The 21,421-nt window shown below is 40.4% G+C and overlaps 1 protein-coding gene across 1 annotated transcript in view; it reads right to left on the bottom strand.

The window, feature by feature from the left end:
• LOC124281788 (glycogen [starch] synthase-like) overlaps positions 1 to 21,421 on the bottom strand; it is a 49,311-nt gene that overhangs the window by 12,786 nt on the left and 15,104 nt on the right. The window contains exons 8-9 of the mRNA XM_046717773.1: positions 11,455 to 11,621; positions 2,683 to 2,761 (exon numbers count right to left, since the gene is read on the bottom strand). Of these exons, the coding sequence (XP_046573729.1) occupies positions 2,683 to 2,761; positions 11,455 to 11,621 (246 nt within the window). The remainder of the gene's footprint in view (positions 1 to 2,682; positions 2,762 to 11,454; positions 11,622 to 21,421) is intronic.

Below are 21,421 nucleotides of genomic sequence, written 5' to 3'. Positions count from 1 at the left end.
ATACTAAAATACTACAGGTTCTGATAAATCTCCTCTTGTACCCTGGATGCATGTACGTCCCAGCCCGACAATTGTATTACCTCCCTTTGCTGGCTCCGCCTTCTCAAAGTAGCCAGTCAGATATGTCTTTACAACCAAGCTTGCCAGTGTCAACAGCTGCGAAGGTTTGCATGCTGTATGACTCAGATTTAGGGAAAAAATCATACAGACAAATTGACAGGTCTGAAACCTTCAACAAATATATGCAAGAACTCCTTCTACCTCTTTCAGGGTACCTCTGCAACAATTGTGTTGCCAAGTTTAATCGGTTAGATAAAAGAAGCAGAAGTGAGTTATGATAGAAGCTTTGTGATTTGTACGCTCAACTTCCCAGCATAGACACCTGATTGGATAAAAAGCCAGCAAAGGGAGGTAATACAATTATTGGTCCGAGCCATAGATGCATCCACGGTACTAGTGGAGATTTATCGGAACACATACCTGGAGGTTATTGAGGATGGTATCCATTAAACGTCTATTGGTTCTTCAGTAATATGCTCCCAAACAGTGAAAAGTTCGTTTCAGTACAAACATTGATATTTTTATATGCTAATACTGAACAGATATTTATTATGGGGTTCAGTAAATAAATAGTTGGGATAAAATAAATTCATCTTACACATCAAATAGATGCGCCGTAACATTTTGCACAAGTCTACAACTGTTAACCATTGATTGATTGATTGATTGATTGATTGATTGTTGTTTAATGCCTTTTCCGCAATATTCCATCTATATGGCAGCCACCTGGATCCGAAAATCCAGTGAATGACAGCATGAGCATCGATCTGCTCAATTGGGATATAATGACGTGTCAACCAAGTCAGCGAGCCTCACTACCCAATCCCATTAGTCGCTAATTGTTAACCAAATGCTATTAATACATAACTATACCAGGAACACATAAAGCATGGATCACTAAATACATTTGGTATCTAAAATTACTTCCAAGTACCCAGCAATCCTGCATTTGTCTGATGTCTAAGAGAAGATGGAGGCATTTTAAGCAATGCCCATAGTGAATGAATCACGTACGTGGCAATGTGAATTGGGGTTTAGGTCACATTCAAGATTATCGCACTTTCATAGCGACCTGCATCAAAGTGTATGTGTTTGTGTTGCTGTTTGTACATGTCCAGACTAAGGCTTGCTTTATACAGTACAACCAGAAATTATTGAGAATTTAAAGATTGTAAATGTTATATTTTTTTCACTCATTACTCACGTATTAAATGTGAATATTAGCAGAACATAACTCCAGATTCAAAGACAGGTGAACAGTTAGTATTTTGTCAAGTCACTATGGGCAGCAATGCAGGCTTCAATGCGGCGGGGCATACTACTGATCTGCTCAATTGGGATATAATGACGTGTCAACCAAGTCAGCGAGCCTGACTACCCAATCCCATTAGTTGAAAGTCGTGGTCCATGCTGTCCTAATATCGGACCACCTCTTCTTTCATTTCAGCAATATTTGTCAGATTTTTCATATTGACACTTTCCTTCGTAAGTCCCCAAACATTTTCTATTGGATTTAGGTCAGGACTATCTAATAATGTCATATTTTGGGTCCGAAACCAGGCCTGTGAATGCTTTGAGCGATGTTTGGGTCGTTGTCCTGCTGGAAAATCCAAACATTTCCATAGAACACGTGAGCAGATGGAAGTAAACGTCCCTCGAGAATATCTGTGTACCGCTCACTGTTCATATTCCCTTCAAATACACAGAGGGACGTTGCCCCTAACACAGATATGCCACCCCACACGTTAAATTTCGGACTGTACTTTGGGCGCTGATACAAAGGTTTTTTAGTTTGTTTGGTCCAGAATTTCAGTGTATTAGGAAACAGCCACACAGAACTTTCATCTGAAAAATCACATTGTCCCAGTTAAAATTTCTATGCTGTAAGCACCAGTTCAACCTTCGCTCCTTTTGTTCAGGTTTCATGATCGGTGATGGAATTCCTCGACTTTTCTGCCAACCCAATGCATGCAGGGCAGTTTTAATTGTCTCCTTACAGACAGCCACAGTTCCTCTATCAATCATATCCAGCCTTAAGTTTCTAAACTCCTTTGTTTGTTTTTAGAAATAAGAATACCAAGCTGCCTCCTGTCGCCGACAGTCAATTTTCTTGGCCTACCTACGCCTCCCTGGTGCTCAATGCCATATCAATTTGCAATATTTTTTCAAAACACGATAAACAGTGGACAAAGGGATGCCTGTTCTACTTGAAATCACTTTAGCTGATCTGATGTCCTTGTTATAATACTCTAAAATCAACTTCCTCTTCTCTAAATCATACATACTGAGTATCACTGAAAATGTGGTCTGCTAGCAAGTAAACAAAGGGGGGGATAACTCTTCACAAACTAATGAAAAAGGATTAACGGCGTTGTCTCTCTTGAATGAAACCAAGCACTTGATAGCTGGTCAAGGTTGTTTATACTAGAAATCCAATAAAACATATTCCTAATATTCTCAATTTCTGGTCATACTATAGCTATAGGACTAGGAAACTACTATCATTTAAGTGCTATCATTTATTGTCATTTGATTTGACGAACATTGGGACTGGGATGTAACCCTGCATTACACCACTACGCCATCACTCAAATGACCATGCCAGCATCTATTAGGACCTACTTGTGCTGCATATATACATCTCTTGAGTTTCACCACATCATCCTGTTCCAGGAGGTCATCGCCGTTTGGTATACTGCCTCTGTAACATACAGACACACATAAGTACTGCCTCTGTAACATACAGACACACATCAGTACTGCCTCTGTAACATACAGACACACATCAGTACTGCCTCTGTAACATACAGACACACATCAGTACTGTAACATACAGACACACATCAGTACTGCCTCTGTAACATACAGACACATCAGTACTGCCTCTGTAACATACACACACATCAGTACTGCCTCTGTAACATACAGACACACATCAGTACTGCCTCTGTAACATACAGACACACATCAGTACTGCCTCTGTAACATAGAAACACATCAGTACTGCCTCTGTAACATACAGACACACATCAGTACTGCCTCTGTAACATACAGACACACATCAGTACTGCCTCTGTAACATACAGACACACATCAGTACTGCCTCTGTAACATACAGACACACATCAGTACTGCCTCTGTAACATACAGAAACACATCAGTACTGCCTCTGTAACATACAGACACACATCAGTACTGCCTCTGTAACATACAGACACACATCAGTACTGCCTCTGTAATATACAGACACACATCAGTACTCCCTCTGTAACATACAGACACACATCAGTACTGCCTCTGTAACATACAGACACACATCAGTACTGCCTCAGTAACATACAGACACACATCAGTACAGCTTCTCTAACATACAGACACATATCAGTACTGCCTCTGTAACATACAGACACACATCAGTACTGCCCCTGTAACATACACCAGTACTGCCTCTGTAACATACAGACACACATCAGTACTGCTTCTGTAACATACAGACACACATCAGTACTGCTCCTGTAACATACAGACACACATCAGTACTGCCTCTGTAACATACACACATCAGTACTGCCTCTGTAACATACAGACACACATCAGTACTGCCTCTGTAACATACAGAAACACATCAGTACTGCCTCTGTAACATACAGACACACATCAGTACTGCCTCTGTAATATACAGACACACATCAGTACTCCCTCTGTAACATACAGACACACATCAGTACTGCTCATGTAACATACAGACACACATCAGTACTGCCTCAGTAACATACAGACACACATCAGTACAGCTTCTCTAACATACAGACACATATCAGTACTGCCTCTGTAACATACAGACACACATCAGTACTGCCTCTTTAACATACAGAAACACATAAGTACTGCCTCTGTAACATACAGACACACATCAGTACTGCCTCTGTAACATACAGACACACATCAGTACTGCCTCTGTAACATACACACACACATCAGTACTCCCTCTGTAACATAGAGACACATCAGTACTGCCTCTGTAACATACAGACACACATCAGTACTGCCTCTGTAACATACAGACACACATCAGTACTGCCTCTGTAACACACATCAGTACTGCCTCTGTAACATACAGACACACATCAGTACTGCTTCTGTAACATACAGACACACATCAGTACTGCCTCTGTAATATACAGACACACATCAGTACTGCCTCTGTAACATACAGACACACATCAGTACTGCCTCTGTAATATACAGACACACATCAGTACTGCCTCTGTAACATAGAGACACATCAGTGCTACCCCTGTAACATACAGACACACATTAGTACTGCCTCTGTAACGTACAGACACACATCAGTACGGCGTCTGTAACGCATACAGACACACATCAGTACATACAGACACATCAGGCGCTCTGTAACATAGACACACATCAGTACTGCCTCTGTAACATACAGACACACATCAGTACTGCCTCAGTAACATACAGACACACATCAGTACAGCTTCTCTAACATACAGACACATATCAGTACTGCCTCTGTAACATACAGACACACATCAGTACTGCCTCTTTAACATACAGAAACACATAAGTACTGCCTCTGTAACATACAGACACACATCAGTACTGCCTCTGTAACATACAGACACACATCAGTACTGCCTCTGTAACATACAGACACACATCAGTACTCCCTCTGTAACATAGAGACACATCAGTACTGCCTCTGTAACATACAGACACACATCAGTACTGCCTCTGTAACATACAGACACACATCAGTACTGCCTCTGTAACACACATCAGTACTGCCTCTGTAACATACAGACACACATCAGTACTGCTTCTGTAACATACAGACACACATCAGTACTGCTCCTGTAACATACAGACACACATCAGTACTGCCTCTGTAACATACAGACACACATCAGTACTGCCTCTGTAACATACAGACACACATCAGTACTGCCTCTGTAAAATACAGACACACATCAGTACTCCCTCTGTGGAACATAGACACACATCAGTACTGCTCCTGTAACATACAGACACACATCAGTACTGCCTCTGTAACATACAGACACATCAGTACTGTATCTGTAACATACAGACACACATAAGTACTGTCTCTGCAATATACAGACACACATCAGTACTGCCTCTGTAACATACAGACACACATCAGTACTGCTTCAGTAACATACAAACACACATCAGTACTGCTCCTGTAACATACAGAAACACATCAGTACTGCCTCTGTAACATACAGACACACATCAGTACTGCTCCTGTAACATACAGACACACATCAGTACTGCCTCTGTAACATACAGAAACACATCAGTACTGCCTCTGTAACATACAGAAACACATCAGTACTGCCTCTGTAACATACAGACACACATCAGTACTGCCTCTGTAACATACAGACACACATCAGTACTGCCTCTGTAACATACAGAAACACATCAGTACTGCCTCTGTAACATACAGACACACATCAGTACTGCCTCTGTAACATACAGACACACATCAGTACTGCCTCTGTAACATACAGACACACATCAGTACTGCCTCTGTAACGTACAGACACACATCAGTACGGCGTCTGTAACATAGACACACATCAGTAGTGTCTCTGTAACATACAGACACACATCAGTACGGCATCTGTAACATAGACACACATCAGTACTGCCTCTGTAACATACAGACACACATCAGTACTGCCTCTGTAACATACATCAGTACTGCCTCTGTAACATACAGACACACATCAGTACTGCTTCTGTAACATACAGACACACATCAGTACTGCTCCTGTAACATACAGACACACATCAGTACTGCCTCTGTAACATACAGACACACATCAGTACTGCCTCTGTAACATACAGACACACATCAGTACTGCCTCTGTAACATACAGAAACACATCAGTACTGCCTCTGTAACATACAGACACACATCAGTACTGCCTCTGTAATATACAGACACACATCAGTACTGCCTCTGTAACATACAGACACACATCAGTACTGCCTCTGTAATATACAGACACATATCAGTACTGCCTCTGTAACATAGAGACACATCAGTGCTACCCCTGTAACATACAGACACACATCAGTACTGCCTCTGTAACGTACAGACACACATCAGTACTGCTCCTGTAATATACAGACACACATCAGTACTGTCTCTGTAACATAGACACACATCAGTACTGCCTCTGTAACATACAGACACACATCAGTAATGCCTCTGTAACATACAGACACACATCAGTACTGCCTCTGTAACATAGACACACATCAGTACTGCCTCTGTAATATACAGACACACATCAGTACTGCCTCTGTAACATACAGACACACATCAGTACTGCCTCTGTAATATACAGACACACATCAGTACTGCCTCTGTAACATACAGACACACATCAGTACTGCCTCTGTAATATACAGACACATATCAGTACTGCCTCTGTAACATAGAGACACATCAGTGCTACCCCTGTAACATACAGACACACATCAGTACTGCCTCTGTAACGTACAGACACACATCAGTACGGCGTCTGTAACATAGACACACATCAGTAGTGTCTCTGTAAGATACAGACACATCAGTACTGCCTCTGTAATATACAGACACACATCAGTACTGCCTCTGTAACACACATCAGTACTGTCTCTGTAACATACAGACACATCAGTACTGCCTCTGTAACATACAGACACACATCAGTACTGCCTCTGTAACAGACACACATCAGTACTGCCTCTGTAACATACAGACACACATCAGTACTGCCTCTGTAACATACAGACACACATCAGTACTGCCTCTGTAATATACAGACACACATTAGTACTGCCTCTTTAAGATACAGACACACATCAGTACTGCTCCTGTAACATACAGACACACATCAGTACTGCCTCTGTAACATAGACACACATCAGTACTGCCTCTGTAACATACAGACACACATCAGTACTGCCTCTGTAACATACAGACACACATCAGTACTGCATCTGTAATATACAGACACACATCAGTACTGCCTCAGTAACATAGACACACATCAGCACTACCCCTGTAACATACAGACACACATCAGTACTGCCTCTGCAAGATACAGACACATATCAGTACTGCCTCTGTGACATACAGACACACATCAGTACTGCCACTGTCATATACAGACACACATCAGTACTGCCCCTGTAACATACAGAAACACATAAGTACTGCCTCTGTAACATACAGACACACATCAGTACTGCCTCTGTAACATACAGACACACATCAGTACTGCCTCTGTAACATACAGACACACATCAGTACAGCCTCTGTAACATACAGACACACATCAGTACTGCCTCTGTAACATACAGACACACATCAGTACTGCCTCTGTAACATACAGACAGATCAGTACTGCCTCTGTAACATACAGACACACATCAGTACTGCCTCTGTAACATAGACACACATCAGTACTGCATCTGTAACATAGACACACATCAGTACTGCCTCTGTAACATACAGACACACATCAGTACTGCTTCTGTAACATACAGACACATATCAGTACTGCCTCTGTAACATACAGACACACATCAGTACTGCTCCTGTAATATACAGAAACACATCAGTACTGCCTCTGTAACATAGACACACATCAGTACTGCCTCTGTAACATAGACACACATCAGTACTGCCTCTGTAACATACAGACACACATCAGTACTGCTTCTGTAACATACAGACAGACATCAGTACTGCCTCTGTAACATACAGACACACATCAGTACTCCCTCCGTGGAACATAGACACACATCAGTACTGCTCATGTAACATACAGACACATATCAGTACTGCCTCTGTAACATACAGACACATCAGTACTGTATCTGTAACATACAGACACACATAAGTACTGCTTCTGTAATATACAGACACACATCAGTACTGCCTCTGTAACATACAGACACACATCAGTACTGCCTCTGTAACATACAGACACACATCAGTACTGCCTCTGTAACATACAGACACACATCAGTACTCCCTCTGTGGAACATAGACACACATCAGTACTGCTCCTGTAACATACAGACACATATCAGTACTGCCTCTGTAACATACAGACACATCAGTACTGTATCTGTAACATACAGACACACATAAGTACTGCCTCTGTAATATACAGACACACATCAGTACTGTCCCTGTAACATACAGACACACATCAGTACTGCCCCTGTAACATACACACACACCAGTACTGCCTCTGTAACATACAGACACACATCAGTACTGCCTCTGTAACATACAGAAACACATCAGTACTGCCTCTGTAACATACAGACACACATCAGTACTGCCTCTGTAACATACAGACACACATCAGTACTGCCTCTGTAACATAGATACACATCAGTACTGCATCTGTAACATACAGACACACATCAGTACTGCTTCTGTAACATACAGACACATATCAGTACTGCCTCTGTAACATAGACACACATCAGGACTGTCTCTGTAACATACAGACACACATCAGGACTGTCTCTGTAACATACAGACACACATCAGTACTGCCTCTGTAACATACAGACACACATCAGTACTGCTTCTGTAACATACAGACACACATCAGTACTGCTTCTGTAACATACAGACACATATCAGTACTGCTCCTGTAATATACAGACACACATCAGTACTGCCTCTGTAACATACAGACACACATCAGGACTGTCTCTGTAACATACAGACACACATCAGTACTGCCTCTGTAACATACAGACACACATCAGTACTGCTTCTGTAACATAGAGACACATCAGTACTGCCTCTGTAACATAGACACACATCAGTACTGCATCTGTAACATAGACACACATCAGTACTGCATCTGTAACATACAGACACACATCAGTACTCCCTCCGTGGAACATAGACACACATCAGTACTGCTCATGTAACATACAGACACATATCAGTACTGCCTCTGTAACATACAGACACATCAGTACTGTATCTGTAACATACAGACACACATCAGTACTGCATCTGTAACATACAGACACACATCAGTACTGCCTCTGTAACATACAGACACACATCAGTACTGCATCTGTAACATAGACACACATCAGTACTGCCTCTGTAACATACAGACACACATCAGTACTGCCTCTGTAACATACAGACACACATCAGTACTCCCTCTGTGGAACATAGACACACATCAGTACTGCTCCTGTAACATACAGACACATATCAGTACTGCCTCTGTAACATACAGACACATCAGTACTGTATCTGTAACATACAGACACACATAAGTACTGCCTCTGTAATATACAGACACACATCAGTACTGTCCCTGTAACATACAGACACACATCAGTACTGCCCCTGTAACATACACACACACCAGTACTGCCTCTGTAACATACAGACACACATCAGTACTGCCTCTGTAACATACAGAAACACATCAGTACTGCCTCTGTAACATACAGACACACATCAGTACTGCCTCTGTAACATACAGACACACATCAGTACTGCCTCTGTAACATAGATACACATCAGTACTGCATCTGTAACATACAGACACACATCAGTACTGCTTCTGTAACATACAGACACATATCAGTACTGCCTCTGTAACATAGACACACATCAGGACTGTCTCTGTAACATACAGACACACATCAGGACTGTCTCTGTAACATACAGACACACATCAGTACTGCCTCTGTAACATACAGACACACATCAGTACTGCTTCTGTAACATACAGACACACATCAGTACTGCTTCTGTAACATACAGACACATATCAGTACTGCTCCTGTAATATACAGACACACATCAGTACTGCCTCTGTAACATACAGACACACATCAGGACTGTCTCTGTAACATACAGACACACATCAGTACTGCCTCTGTAACATACAGACACACATCAGTACTGCTTCTGTAACATAGAGACACATCAGTACTGCCTCTGTAACATAGACACACATCAGTACTGCATCTGTAACATAGACACACATCAGTACTGCATCTGTAACATACAGACACACATCAGTACTGCTTCTGTAACATACAGAAACACATCAGTACTGCCTCTGTAACATACAGACACACATCAGTACTGCTCCTGTAATATACAGAAACACATCAGTACTGCCTCTGTAACATAGACACACATCAGTACTGCCTCTGTAACATAGACACACATCAGTACTGCCTCTGTAACATACAGACACACATCAGTACTGCTTCTGTAACATACAGACACACATCAGTACTGCCTCTGTAACATACAGACACACATCAGTACTCCCTCCGTGGAACATAGACACACATCAGTACTGCTCATGTAATATACAGACACATATCAGTACTGCCTCTGTAACATACAGACACATCAGTACTGTATCTGTAACATACAGACACACATCAGTACTGCTTCTGTAATATACAGACACACACACACATCAGTACTGCCTCTGTAACATACAGACACACATCATTACTGCCTCTGTAACATACAGACACACATCAGTACTGCCTCTGTAACATACAGACACACATCAGTACTCCCTCTGTGGAACATAGACACACATCAGTACTGCTCCTGTAACATACAGACACATATCAGTACTGCCTCTGTAACATACAGACACATCAGTACTGTATCTGTAACATACAGACACACATAAGTACTGCCTCTGTAATATACAGACACACATCAGTACTGTCCCTGTAACATACAGACACACATCAGTACTGCCCCTGTAACATACACACACACCAGTACTGCCTCTGTAACATACAGACACACATCAGTACTGCCTCTGTAACATACAGAAACACATCAGTACTGCCTCTGTAACATACAGACACACATCAGTACTGCCTCTGTAACATACAGACACACATCAGTACTGCCTCTGTAACATAGATACACATCAGTACTGCATCTGTAACATATAGACACACATCAGTACTGCTTCTGTAACATACAGACACATATCAGTACTGCCTCTGTAACATAGACACAGATCAGTACTGCTCCTGTAATATACAGACACACATCAGTACTGCCTCTGTAACATACAGACACACATCAGTACTGTCTCTGTAACATACAGACACACATCAGTACTGCCTCTGTAACATACAGACACACATCAGTACTGCCTCTGTAACATACAGACACACATCAGTACTGTCTTTGTAATATACAGACACACATCAGTACTGCCTCTGTAACATACAGGCATGATTCACTACATTCTCTGTAACATACAGAAACACATCATATCTGCCTCTGTAACAACACACTTGTACCTTAAACAGATTTCAAACATCCTCTTCCCGACAGAGTTCTGTACATGCTGCACTGTTTCCCGGAGCTGTTTGGCAATAGCCTGCCCTCTGAGAGACTCCACGTTGAAGTTGTTGGTCTTGGCTGGAAGGATGAGGAATGCCACCACGGTCATGTCACTTCCTGAAGCCTGATGCAAAACACGGGGAGATAAGTCTTATACAATACACAGGGGAAGATAAGTCTTACATAATCCACAGGGGGAGATAAGTCTTATACAATAGACGAGGAGATAAGTCTTATAAAATACACAGGGGAAGATAAGTCTTATACAATACACAGGGAAGATAAGTCTTATACAATACACAGGGGAAGATAAGTCTTATACAATACACAGGGGAAGATAAGTCTTATACAATACACAGGGGAAGATAAGTCTTATACAATAAACTGGGAGACAAGTCTTATACAATACACAGGGGAGATAAGTCTTATACAATACACAGAGGAAGAGAAGTCTTATACAATACACAGGGGAAGATAAGTCTTATACAATACACAGAGGAGATAAGTCTTATACAATACACAAGGGAGATAAGTCTTATACAAAACACAGGGGAAGGTAAGTCATATACAATACACAGGGGAAGATAAGTCTTATAAAATACACAGGGGAAGATAAGTCTTATACAATACACAGGGGAAGATAAGTCTTATACAATACATAGGGGAAGATAAGTCTTATACAATACACAGGGGAAGATAAGTCTTATACAATACACAGGGGAAGATAAGTCTTATACAATACACAGGGGAAGATAAGTCTTATACAATACACAGGGGAAGGTAAGTCATACAATACACAGGGGAAAATAAGTCTTATACAACACACAGGGGAAGGTAAGTCTTATACAATACACAGGGGAAGGTAAGTCTTATACAATACACAGGGGAAGGTAAGTCTTATACAATACATAGGGGAAGGTAAGTCTTATACAATACACAGGGGAAGATAAGTCTTATACAATACACAGGGGAAGATAAGTCTTATACAACACACAGGGGAAATAAGTCTTATACAATACACAGGGGAAGATAAGTCTTATACAATACACAGGGGAAGATAAGTCTTATACAATACACAGGGGAAGGTAAGTCTTATACAATACACAGGGGAAGATAAGTCTTATACAATACACAGGGGAAGATAAGTCTTATACAATACACAGGGGAAGATAAGTCTTATACAATACACAGGGGAGATAAGTCTTATACAATACACAGAGGAAGAGAAGTCTTATACAATACACAGGGGAAGATAAGTCTTATACAATACACAGAGGAGATAAGTCTTATACAATACACAAAGGAGATAAGTCTTATACAATACACAGGAAGATAAGTCTTATACAATACACAGGGAAGATAAGTCTTATACAATACACAGGGGAAGATAAGTCACACAACACACAGGGAATAAGTCTTATACACATACAACAACACACAGGGAAGACAGTCTTACACACACACACACAGTAGGGAAGACACACACACATACAGAACACACAGTCTTATACAATACACAGGAAGTAAGTCACATACAACACACAGGGAAGATACACACACAGGGAAGACAACACACACAGGAAGGTACAGTCACATACAAAGCACAGGGGAAGATACAGTCTTATACACACACACAGAAATAACACACACACAAGGATACAACACACAGGGGAAGATAATAAGTCTTATACAATACACACACACACACAGATAAGACAGCCATACAATACACAGGGGAAGGTAAGTCTTATACAACACACAGGTAGGGACAATACACAGGAAGATAAGTCTTATACAACACACAGGGGAAGATAAGTCTTATACAACACACAGGGGAAGATAAGTCTTATACAACACACAGGGAAGACAAGTCTTATACACACACACAGGGAAGATAAGTCTTATACAATACACAGGGAAGATAAGTCTTATACAATACACACAGGGAAGATAAGTCTTATACAACACACAGGAAGACACATACAGTCTTATACAACACAGGGGGGGAAGTCTTACACAATACACAGGGAAGATAAGTCATACACACAGGGAAGATAAGTCTTATACAATACACAGGGAAGGTAAGTCTTATACAATACACAGGGAAGATAAGTCTTATACAATACACAGGGAAGATAAGTCTTATACAATACACACAGGAAGATAAGTCTTATACAACACACAGGGGAAGATAAGTCTTATACAATACACAGGGAAGATAAGTCTTATACAATACACAGGAAGATAAGTCTTATACAAACACAGGGGAAGGATAAGTCTTATACAACACACAGGGGAAGATAAGTCTTATACAACACACAGGGAAGATAAGTCTTATACAATACACAGGGAAGATAAGTCTTATACAATACACAGGGAAGATAAGTCTTATACAATACACAGGGGAAGATAAACAACATACAATACACAGGGGAAGGGAAGTATAAGTCTTATACAATACACAGGGAAGATAAGTCTTATACAATACACAGGGAAGATAAGTCTTATACAATACACAGGGGAAGATAAGTCTTATACAATACACAGGGGAAGATAAGTCTTATACAATACACAGGGGAAGATAAGTCTTATACAATACACAGGGGAAGATAAGTCTTATACAAACACACAGGGGAAATAAGTCTTATACAACAGGGACATAAGTCTTATACAATACACAGGGGAAGATAACATACAATACACAGGGGAAGATAAGTCTTATACAATACACAGGGGAAGATAAGTCTTATACAATACACAGGAAGATAAGTCTTATACAACACACAGGGAAGATAAGTCTTATACAATACACAGGGGAAGATAAGTCTTATACAATACACAGGGGAAGATAAGTCTTATACAATACACAGGGAAGATAAGTCTTATACAATACACAGGGAAGACAAGTCTATATACAATACACAGGGGAGATGGGAAGTCTTATACAATACACACAGGGAAGATAAGTCTTATACAATACACATAGGGAAGATATAAGTCTTATACAACACACAGGGGAAGATAAGTCTTATACAATACACAGGGGAAGATAAGTCTTATATACACAGGGAAGACAGGGGACATACACACACAGGGAAGATAAGTCTTATACAATACACAGGGGAAGATAAGTCTCATACAATACACAGGGAAGACTAATACACAGGAAAGCCACACACACACAGGGGACACAAACACAAGTCTTATACAACACACAGGGGAAGGTAAGTCTTATACAACACACATAGGGAATACACACACACAGGGAAGTCTTATATACAATACACAGGGAAGATAAGTCTTATACAATACACAGGGGAAGATAAGTCTTATACAACACACAGGGGAAGATAAGTCTTATACAATACACAGGGGAAGATAAGTCTTATACAATACACAGGGGAAGATAAGTCTTATACAACACACAGGGGAAAATAAGTCATATACACACAGGGAAGATAAGTCTTATACAATACACAGGGGAAGATAGAGTCTTATACAACACACAGGGGAGATAAGTCTTATACAATACACAGGGGAAGATAAGTCTTATACACACACACAGGGAAGATAAGTCATGGAATATAGGGAAGGAACACAGGAGGGAAGGTAAGTCTTATACAATACACAGGGGAAGGTAAGTCTTATACAATACACAGGGAAGACACATCTTATACACACACAGGAAGATAAGTCTTATACAATACACAGGGAAGATAAGTCTTATACAACACACAGGAAGATAGGTCATATACAATACACAGGAAGTCTTATACAATACACAGGGGAAGATAAGTCTTATACAATACACAGGAAGATAAGTCTTATACAAACACAGGAGGAAGATACACACACACAAGGGAACACATAGTCAATACACACACAGGAAGATAAGTCTTATACAATACACAGGGATAAATAAGTCACACACAGGGAAGATAAGACACACAACACACAGGGAAGATAAGTCTTATACAATACACAGGGGAAGATAAGTCTTATACAATACACAGGGAAGACAACACACACAATACACAGGAAGATACAGTCTTATACAACACACAGGGAAGACACACACACAGTGGAAGATAAGTCTTACAAGGAAATACAGAACACACACACACACAGGGAAGGATAAGTCACATACAATACACACAGGGGAAGATAAGTCTTATACAACACACAGGGAACATAAGTCTTACAAGTACACACACAATACACAGGGAAGTCATACACACACAGTCTTATATACAATACACAGGGGAAGATAAGTCTTATACAATAACACAGGGAAGATAAGTCTTATACACACACACAGGGGAAGTCTTATAACACATACAACACACAGGGAAAATAAGTCTTATACAACACACAGGGAAATAAGTCTTATACAATACATAGGGAAGATAAAGTCATACAATACACAGGGGAAGATAAGTCTTATACAATACACAGGGAAGGTAAGTCATACAACACACAGGAAATAAGTCTTATACAACACACAGGGGAAATAAGTCTTACACATACACAGGGAAGATAAGTCTATACAATACATAGGGGAAGATAAGTCTTATACAACACACAGGGAAATAAGTCTTATACAACACACAGGGGAAGATAAGTCTTATACAATACACACAGGGAAGATAAGTCTTATACAACACACAGGGGAAGATAAGTCTTATACAATACACAGGGAAAATAAGTCTTATACAACACACAGGGGAAGATAAGTCTGATACATACACAGGGGAAGATAAGTCTTATACAATACACAGGGGAAAATAAGTCATACAACACACAGGGAAAATAAGTCTTATACAATACATAGGGGAAGATAAGTCTGATACAATACACAGGGGAAGATAAGTCTTATACAATACACAGGGGAAGATAAGTCATATACAATACACAGGGGAAGATAAGTCTTATAAAATACACGGGGGAAATAAGTCTTATACAATACACAGGGAAGATAAGTCTTATACAATACACACAGGGAAGATAAGTCTTATACAATACACAGGGGAAGATAAGTCTTATACAATACACAGGGGAGATAAGTCTTATACAATACACAGGGGAAGATAAGTCTTATACAATACACAGGGGAAGATAAGTCTTATACAATACACAGGGGAAGGTAAGTCATACAATACACAGGGGAAAATAAGTCTTATACAACACACAGGGGAAGGTAAGTCTTATACAATACACAGGGGAAGGTAAGTCTTATACAATACACAGGGGAAGGTAAGTCTTATACAATACACAGGGGAAGATAAGTCTTATACAATACACAGGGGAAGATAAGTCTTATACAATACACAGGGGAAGATAAGTCTTATACAACACACAGGGGGAAATAAGTCTTATACAATACACAGGGGAAGATAAGTCTTATACAATACACAGGGGAAGATAAGTCTTATACACACAGGGAAGGTAAGTCATATAACACAGGGGAAGATAAGTCTTATACAACACACAGGGGAAAATAAGTCTTATACAACACACAGGGGAAGATAAGTCTTATACAATACACAGGGGAAGATAAGTCTTATACAATACACAGGGAAGATAAAGTCATACAATACACAGGGGAAGATAAGTCTTATACAATACACAGGGAAGATAAGTCTTATACAACACACAGGAAATAAGTCTTATACAATACACAGGGGAAGATAAGTCTTATACAATACAGGGGAAGATAAGTCTTATACAATACACAGGGGAAGATAAGTCTTATACAATACACACAGGGGAAATAAGTCTTATACAACACACAGGGAAGATAAGTCTTATACAATACACAGGGAAGATAAGTCTTATACAATACACAGGGGAAGATAAGTCTTATACATGCACATGGGGAAGATAAGTCTTATACAACACACAGGGGAAGATAAGTCTTATACACACAGGGGAAGATAAGTCTTATACAATACACAGGGGAAGATAAGTCTTATACAACACACAGGGAAGATAAGTCTTATACAACACACAGGGAAAGATAAGTCTTATACAACACAGGGAATAAGTCTTATACAACACACAGGGAAGATAAGTCTTACAACACACAGGGGGAAGATATACTTACACACACACAGGAAGATAAGTCTTACACACACACATGGGGAAGACAGTCTTATACAACACACAGGGAAGACAGACAGACACACACACACAGGAAGACACAACACACAGGAAGACACAACACACAGGAAGTCACACACACATGGACAACACACACATGGAACACAACACACACAGGAACACAGACACAACACACCACACAAAGTCTTATACACACACAGGAAGACACACACACAAACACACACACACACACACACAACACACAGGGAACACACACACACAGGAAGACACACACACAGTGGAAGACACACAGGAACACACACAGGAACACACACACACACAGGAAGGAAGAGGGAACACACACACACATGGAAGACACACACACACAGGGACACACACACACAGACAACACACACACACACAAGGAACACACACAAGGGAAGACACACACACACACACACAGGAAGACACATGGAAACACAGGAAGAACACACACACATGGAACACACAGTCACACAACACACAGGAAGACAACAACACACATGGAACACACACACACACAGGAAGGACACACACACAGAAGGAAGATGGACATGGAACACAACAACACACACAGGAAGACACACACACACAGGAAGATAGACAACACACACAGGAAACACAGGAAGACAGTCAGGAAACACACACACAGGAAACACACACACACACACAGACACAGGAAGACACACACACTACACAAGGACATGGAACAGACACACAGGACACACACACAGGGAAGACACACACACAGACACAACACACAGGAAGGAAGACACACAGGAACACACACAGGAGGAAGACACACACACACACACAGGACACAAGACACACACACAGGAAGACACACACACAGGAACACACACACACACAGGACAGACAGGAAGACACAAGACACACATGGAAGACAAGACACAACACACACACACAGAAGACACACACACACACAGGGAAGACACACACACAGGAAACACAACACACACACACAGGGAACACAAGACACACAGGAAGACACACAGGAACACACACACACACACACACAACACACAGGAAGACACACACACAACACACATGACACACACACACACACACAGGACACACACACAGGACACAACACACAGGAAGACACACACACACAGGAACACACACACACACACACAGGAAGACACACACACACACAGGACACAGGACACACACACACAGGAACACACAGGAGGACACACACAACACAACACACAGGAAGACACACACAGGAAGACAGACAACACACACACACAGACACACACACACACACACAGGACAGAGACACAGACACACAGGAAGACACACACACACACACAGAAACAGACACAGGACACACAAACACACAGGAGGAGACACACACACACAGGACACACACACACACACAGTGGAACAACACACACACACACACACAAGAACACACAGGACACACACACACAGGACACACAGGAAGACACACACACACACAGGAACATACACACACACACAACACACAGGACAACACACAACACACAGGAAAACACAGAACATAACACAGAGTGGACACAACACACACACAAACATAACACACACACACACACAGGAAGACAAACACACAATAAGTGGAATACACACACAGGGGAAATACAGTCACATACATAACACAGGAAGGAAGACACAACACACACACACACAGGAAGATAACACTTACAGGGAAGACACACACACACAGGAAGATAAGTCTTATACAACACACAGGGAAGATAACACTTATACAATACACAGGGAAGACAAGTGGAATACAACACACAGGAAGACAAGATAAGTCTTATACAATACACAGGAAATAAGTCTTATACAACACACAGGAAGGAAGACACACACAGGGAAGATAACAATACACACACAGGGAAGATAAGTCTTATACAACACACAGGGGAAATAAGTCACACACAATACACAGGGAAGAAGTCTTACAACACACAGGGGAAGATAAGTCTTATACAACACACAGGGAAGATAAGTCTTATACACACACACAGGGGAAGATAAGTCTTATACACAGGGGGAACATAAGTCTTATACAAATACACAGAGGGAAGATAAGTCTTATACAACACACAGGGAAGATAAGTCCCATACAATACACAGGGGAAGATAAGTCTTACACACAGGAAGATAAGTCTTATACAATACACAGGGAAGATAAGTCTTATACAACACACAGGGAAGATAAGTCTTATACAACACACAGGGAAGATAAGTCTTATACACACACAGGGGAAGATAGTCATACTTACACAGGGGAAGATAAGTCTTATACACACACAGGAAATAAGTCTACATACAATACACAGGGGAAGATAACAATACACACACACAAGGAAAGAAGTCTTATACAACACACAGGGGAAATAAGTCTTATACAATACACAGGGAAGATAAGTCTTATACAACACACAGGGAAGATAAGTCTTATACAATACACAGGGGAAGATAAGTCTTATACAAACACAGGGAAAATAAGTCTTATACAATACACAGGGGAAATAAGTCTTATACAATACACAGGGGAAGATAAGTCTTATACAATACACAGGGGAAGATAAGTCTTATACAATACACAGGGGAAGATAAGTCTTATACAATACACAGGAAGATAAGTCTTATACAATACACACAGGGTCTTAACAATAAGTCTTATACAATACACAGGGAAGATAAGTCTTATACAATACACAGGGAAGATAAGTCTTATACAATACACAAGGGAGATAAGTCTTATACAATACACGGGGGAAATAAGTATTATACAATACACAGGGGAAGATAAGTCTTATAAAATACACAGGGGAAGATAAGTCTTATACAACACACAGGGGAAGATAAGTCTTATACAATACACAGGAAGATAAGTCTTATACAATACACAGGGGAAGATAAGTCTTATACAATACACAGGGAAGATAAGTCTTATACAATACACAGGGGAAGATAAGTCTTATACAATACACAGGGGAAGATAAGTCTTATACAATACACAGGGGAAGATAAGTCTTATACAATACACAGGGGAAGATAAGTCTTATACAATACACAGGGGAAGATAAGTCTTATACAATACACAGGGGAAGATAAGTCTTATACAATACACAGGGGAAAATAAGTCTTATACAATACACAGGGGAAGATAAGTCTTATACAATACACAGGGGAAGATAAGTCTTATACAATACACAGGGGAAGTCTTATACAATACACAGGGGAAAGTCTTCATACAATACACAGGGGAAGATAAGTCTTATACAACACACAGGGGGGAAGATATAAGTCTTATACAATACACAGGGAAAATAAGTCTTATACAATACACAGGGAATAAGTCTTATACAATACACAGGGGAAGATAAGTCTTATACAATACACAGGGAAGATAAGTCTTATACAATACACAGGGGAAGATAAGTCTTATACAATACACAGGGGAAGATAAGTCTTATACAATACACACAGGGAAGATAAGTCTTATACAATACACAGGGAAGATAAGTCTTATACAATACACAGGTCATACAATATAAATACAATACACAGGGAAGTAAGTCTTATACAATACACAGGGGAAGTCTTATACAATAAGTCTTATACAATACACAGGGGAAGATAAGTCTTATACAATACACAGGGGATAAGATAAGTCTTATACAATACACATAGGGAAGATAAGTCTTATACAACACACAGGGAAGATAAGTCTTATACAATACACACAGGGGAAGATAAGTCTTA

Source organism: Haliotis rubra, unplaced genomic scaffold (assembly GCF_003918875.1).
Source record: "Haliotis rubra isolate DU_JTF1 unplaced genomic scaffold, ASM391887v1 Scf29, whole genome shotgun sequence".
Classification (NCBI taxonomy): Eukaryota; Metazoa; Mollusca; class Gastropoda; order Lepetellida; family Haliotidae; genus Haliotis; species Haliotis rubra.
This window is presented reverse-complemented; position numbering and strand designations above follow the sequence as displayed.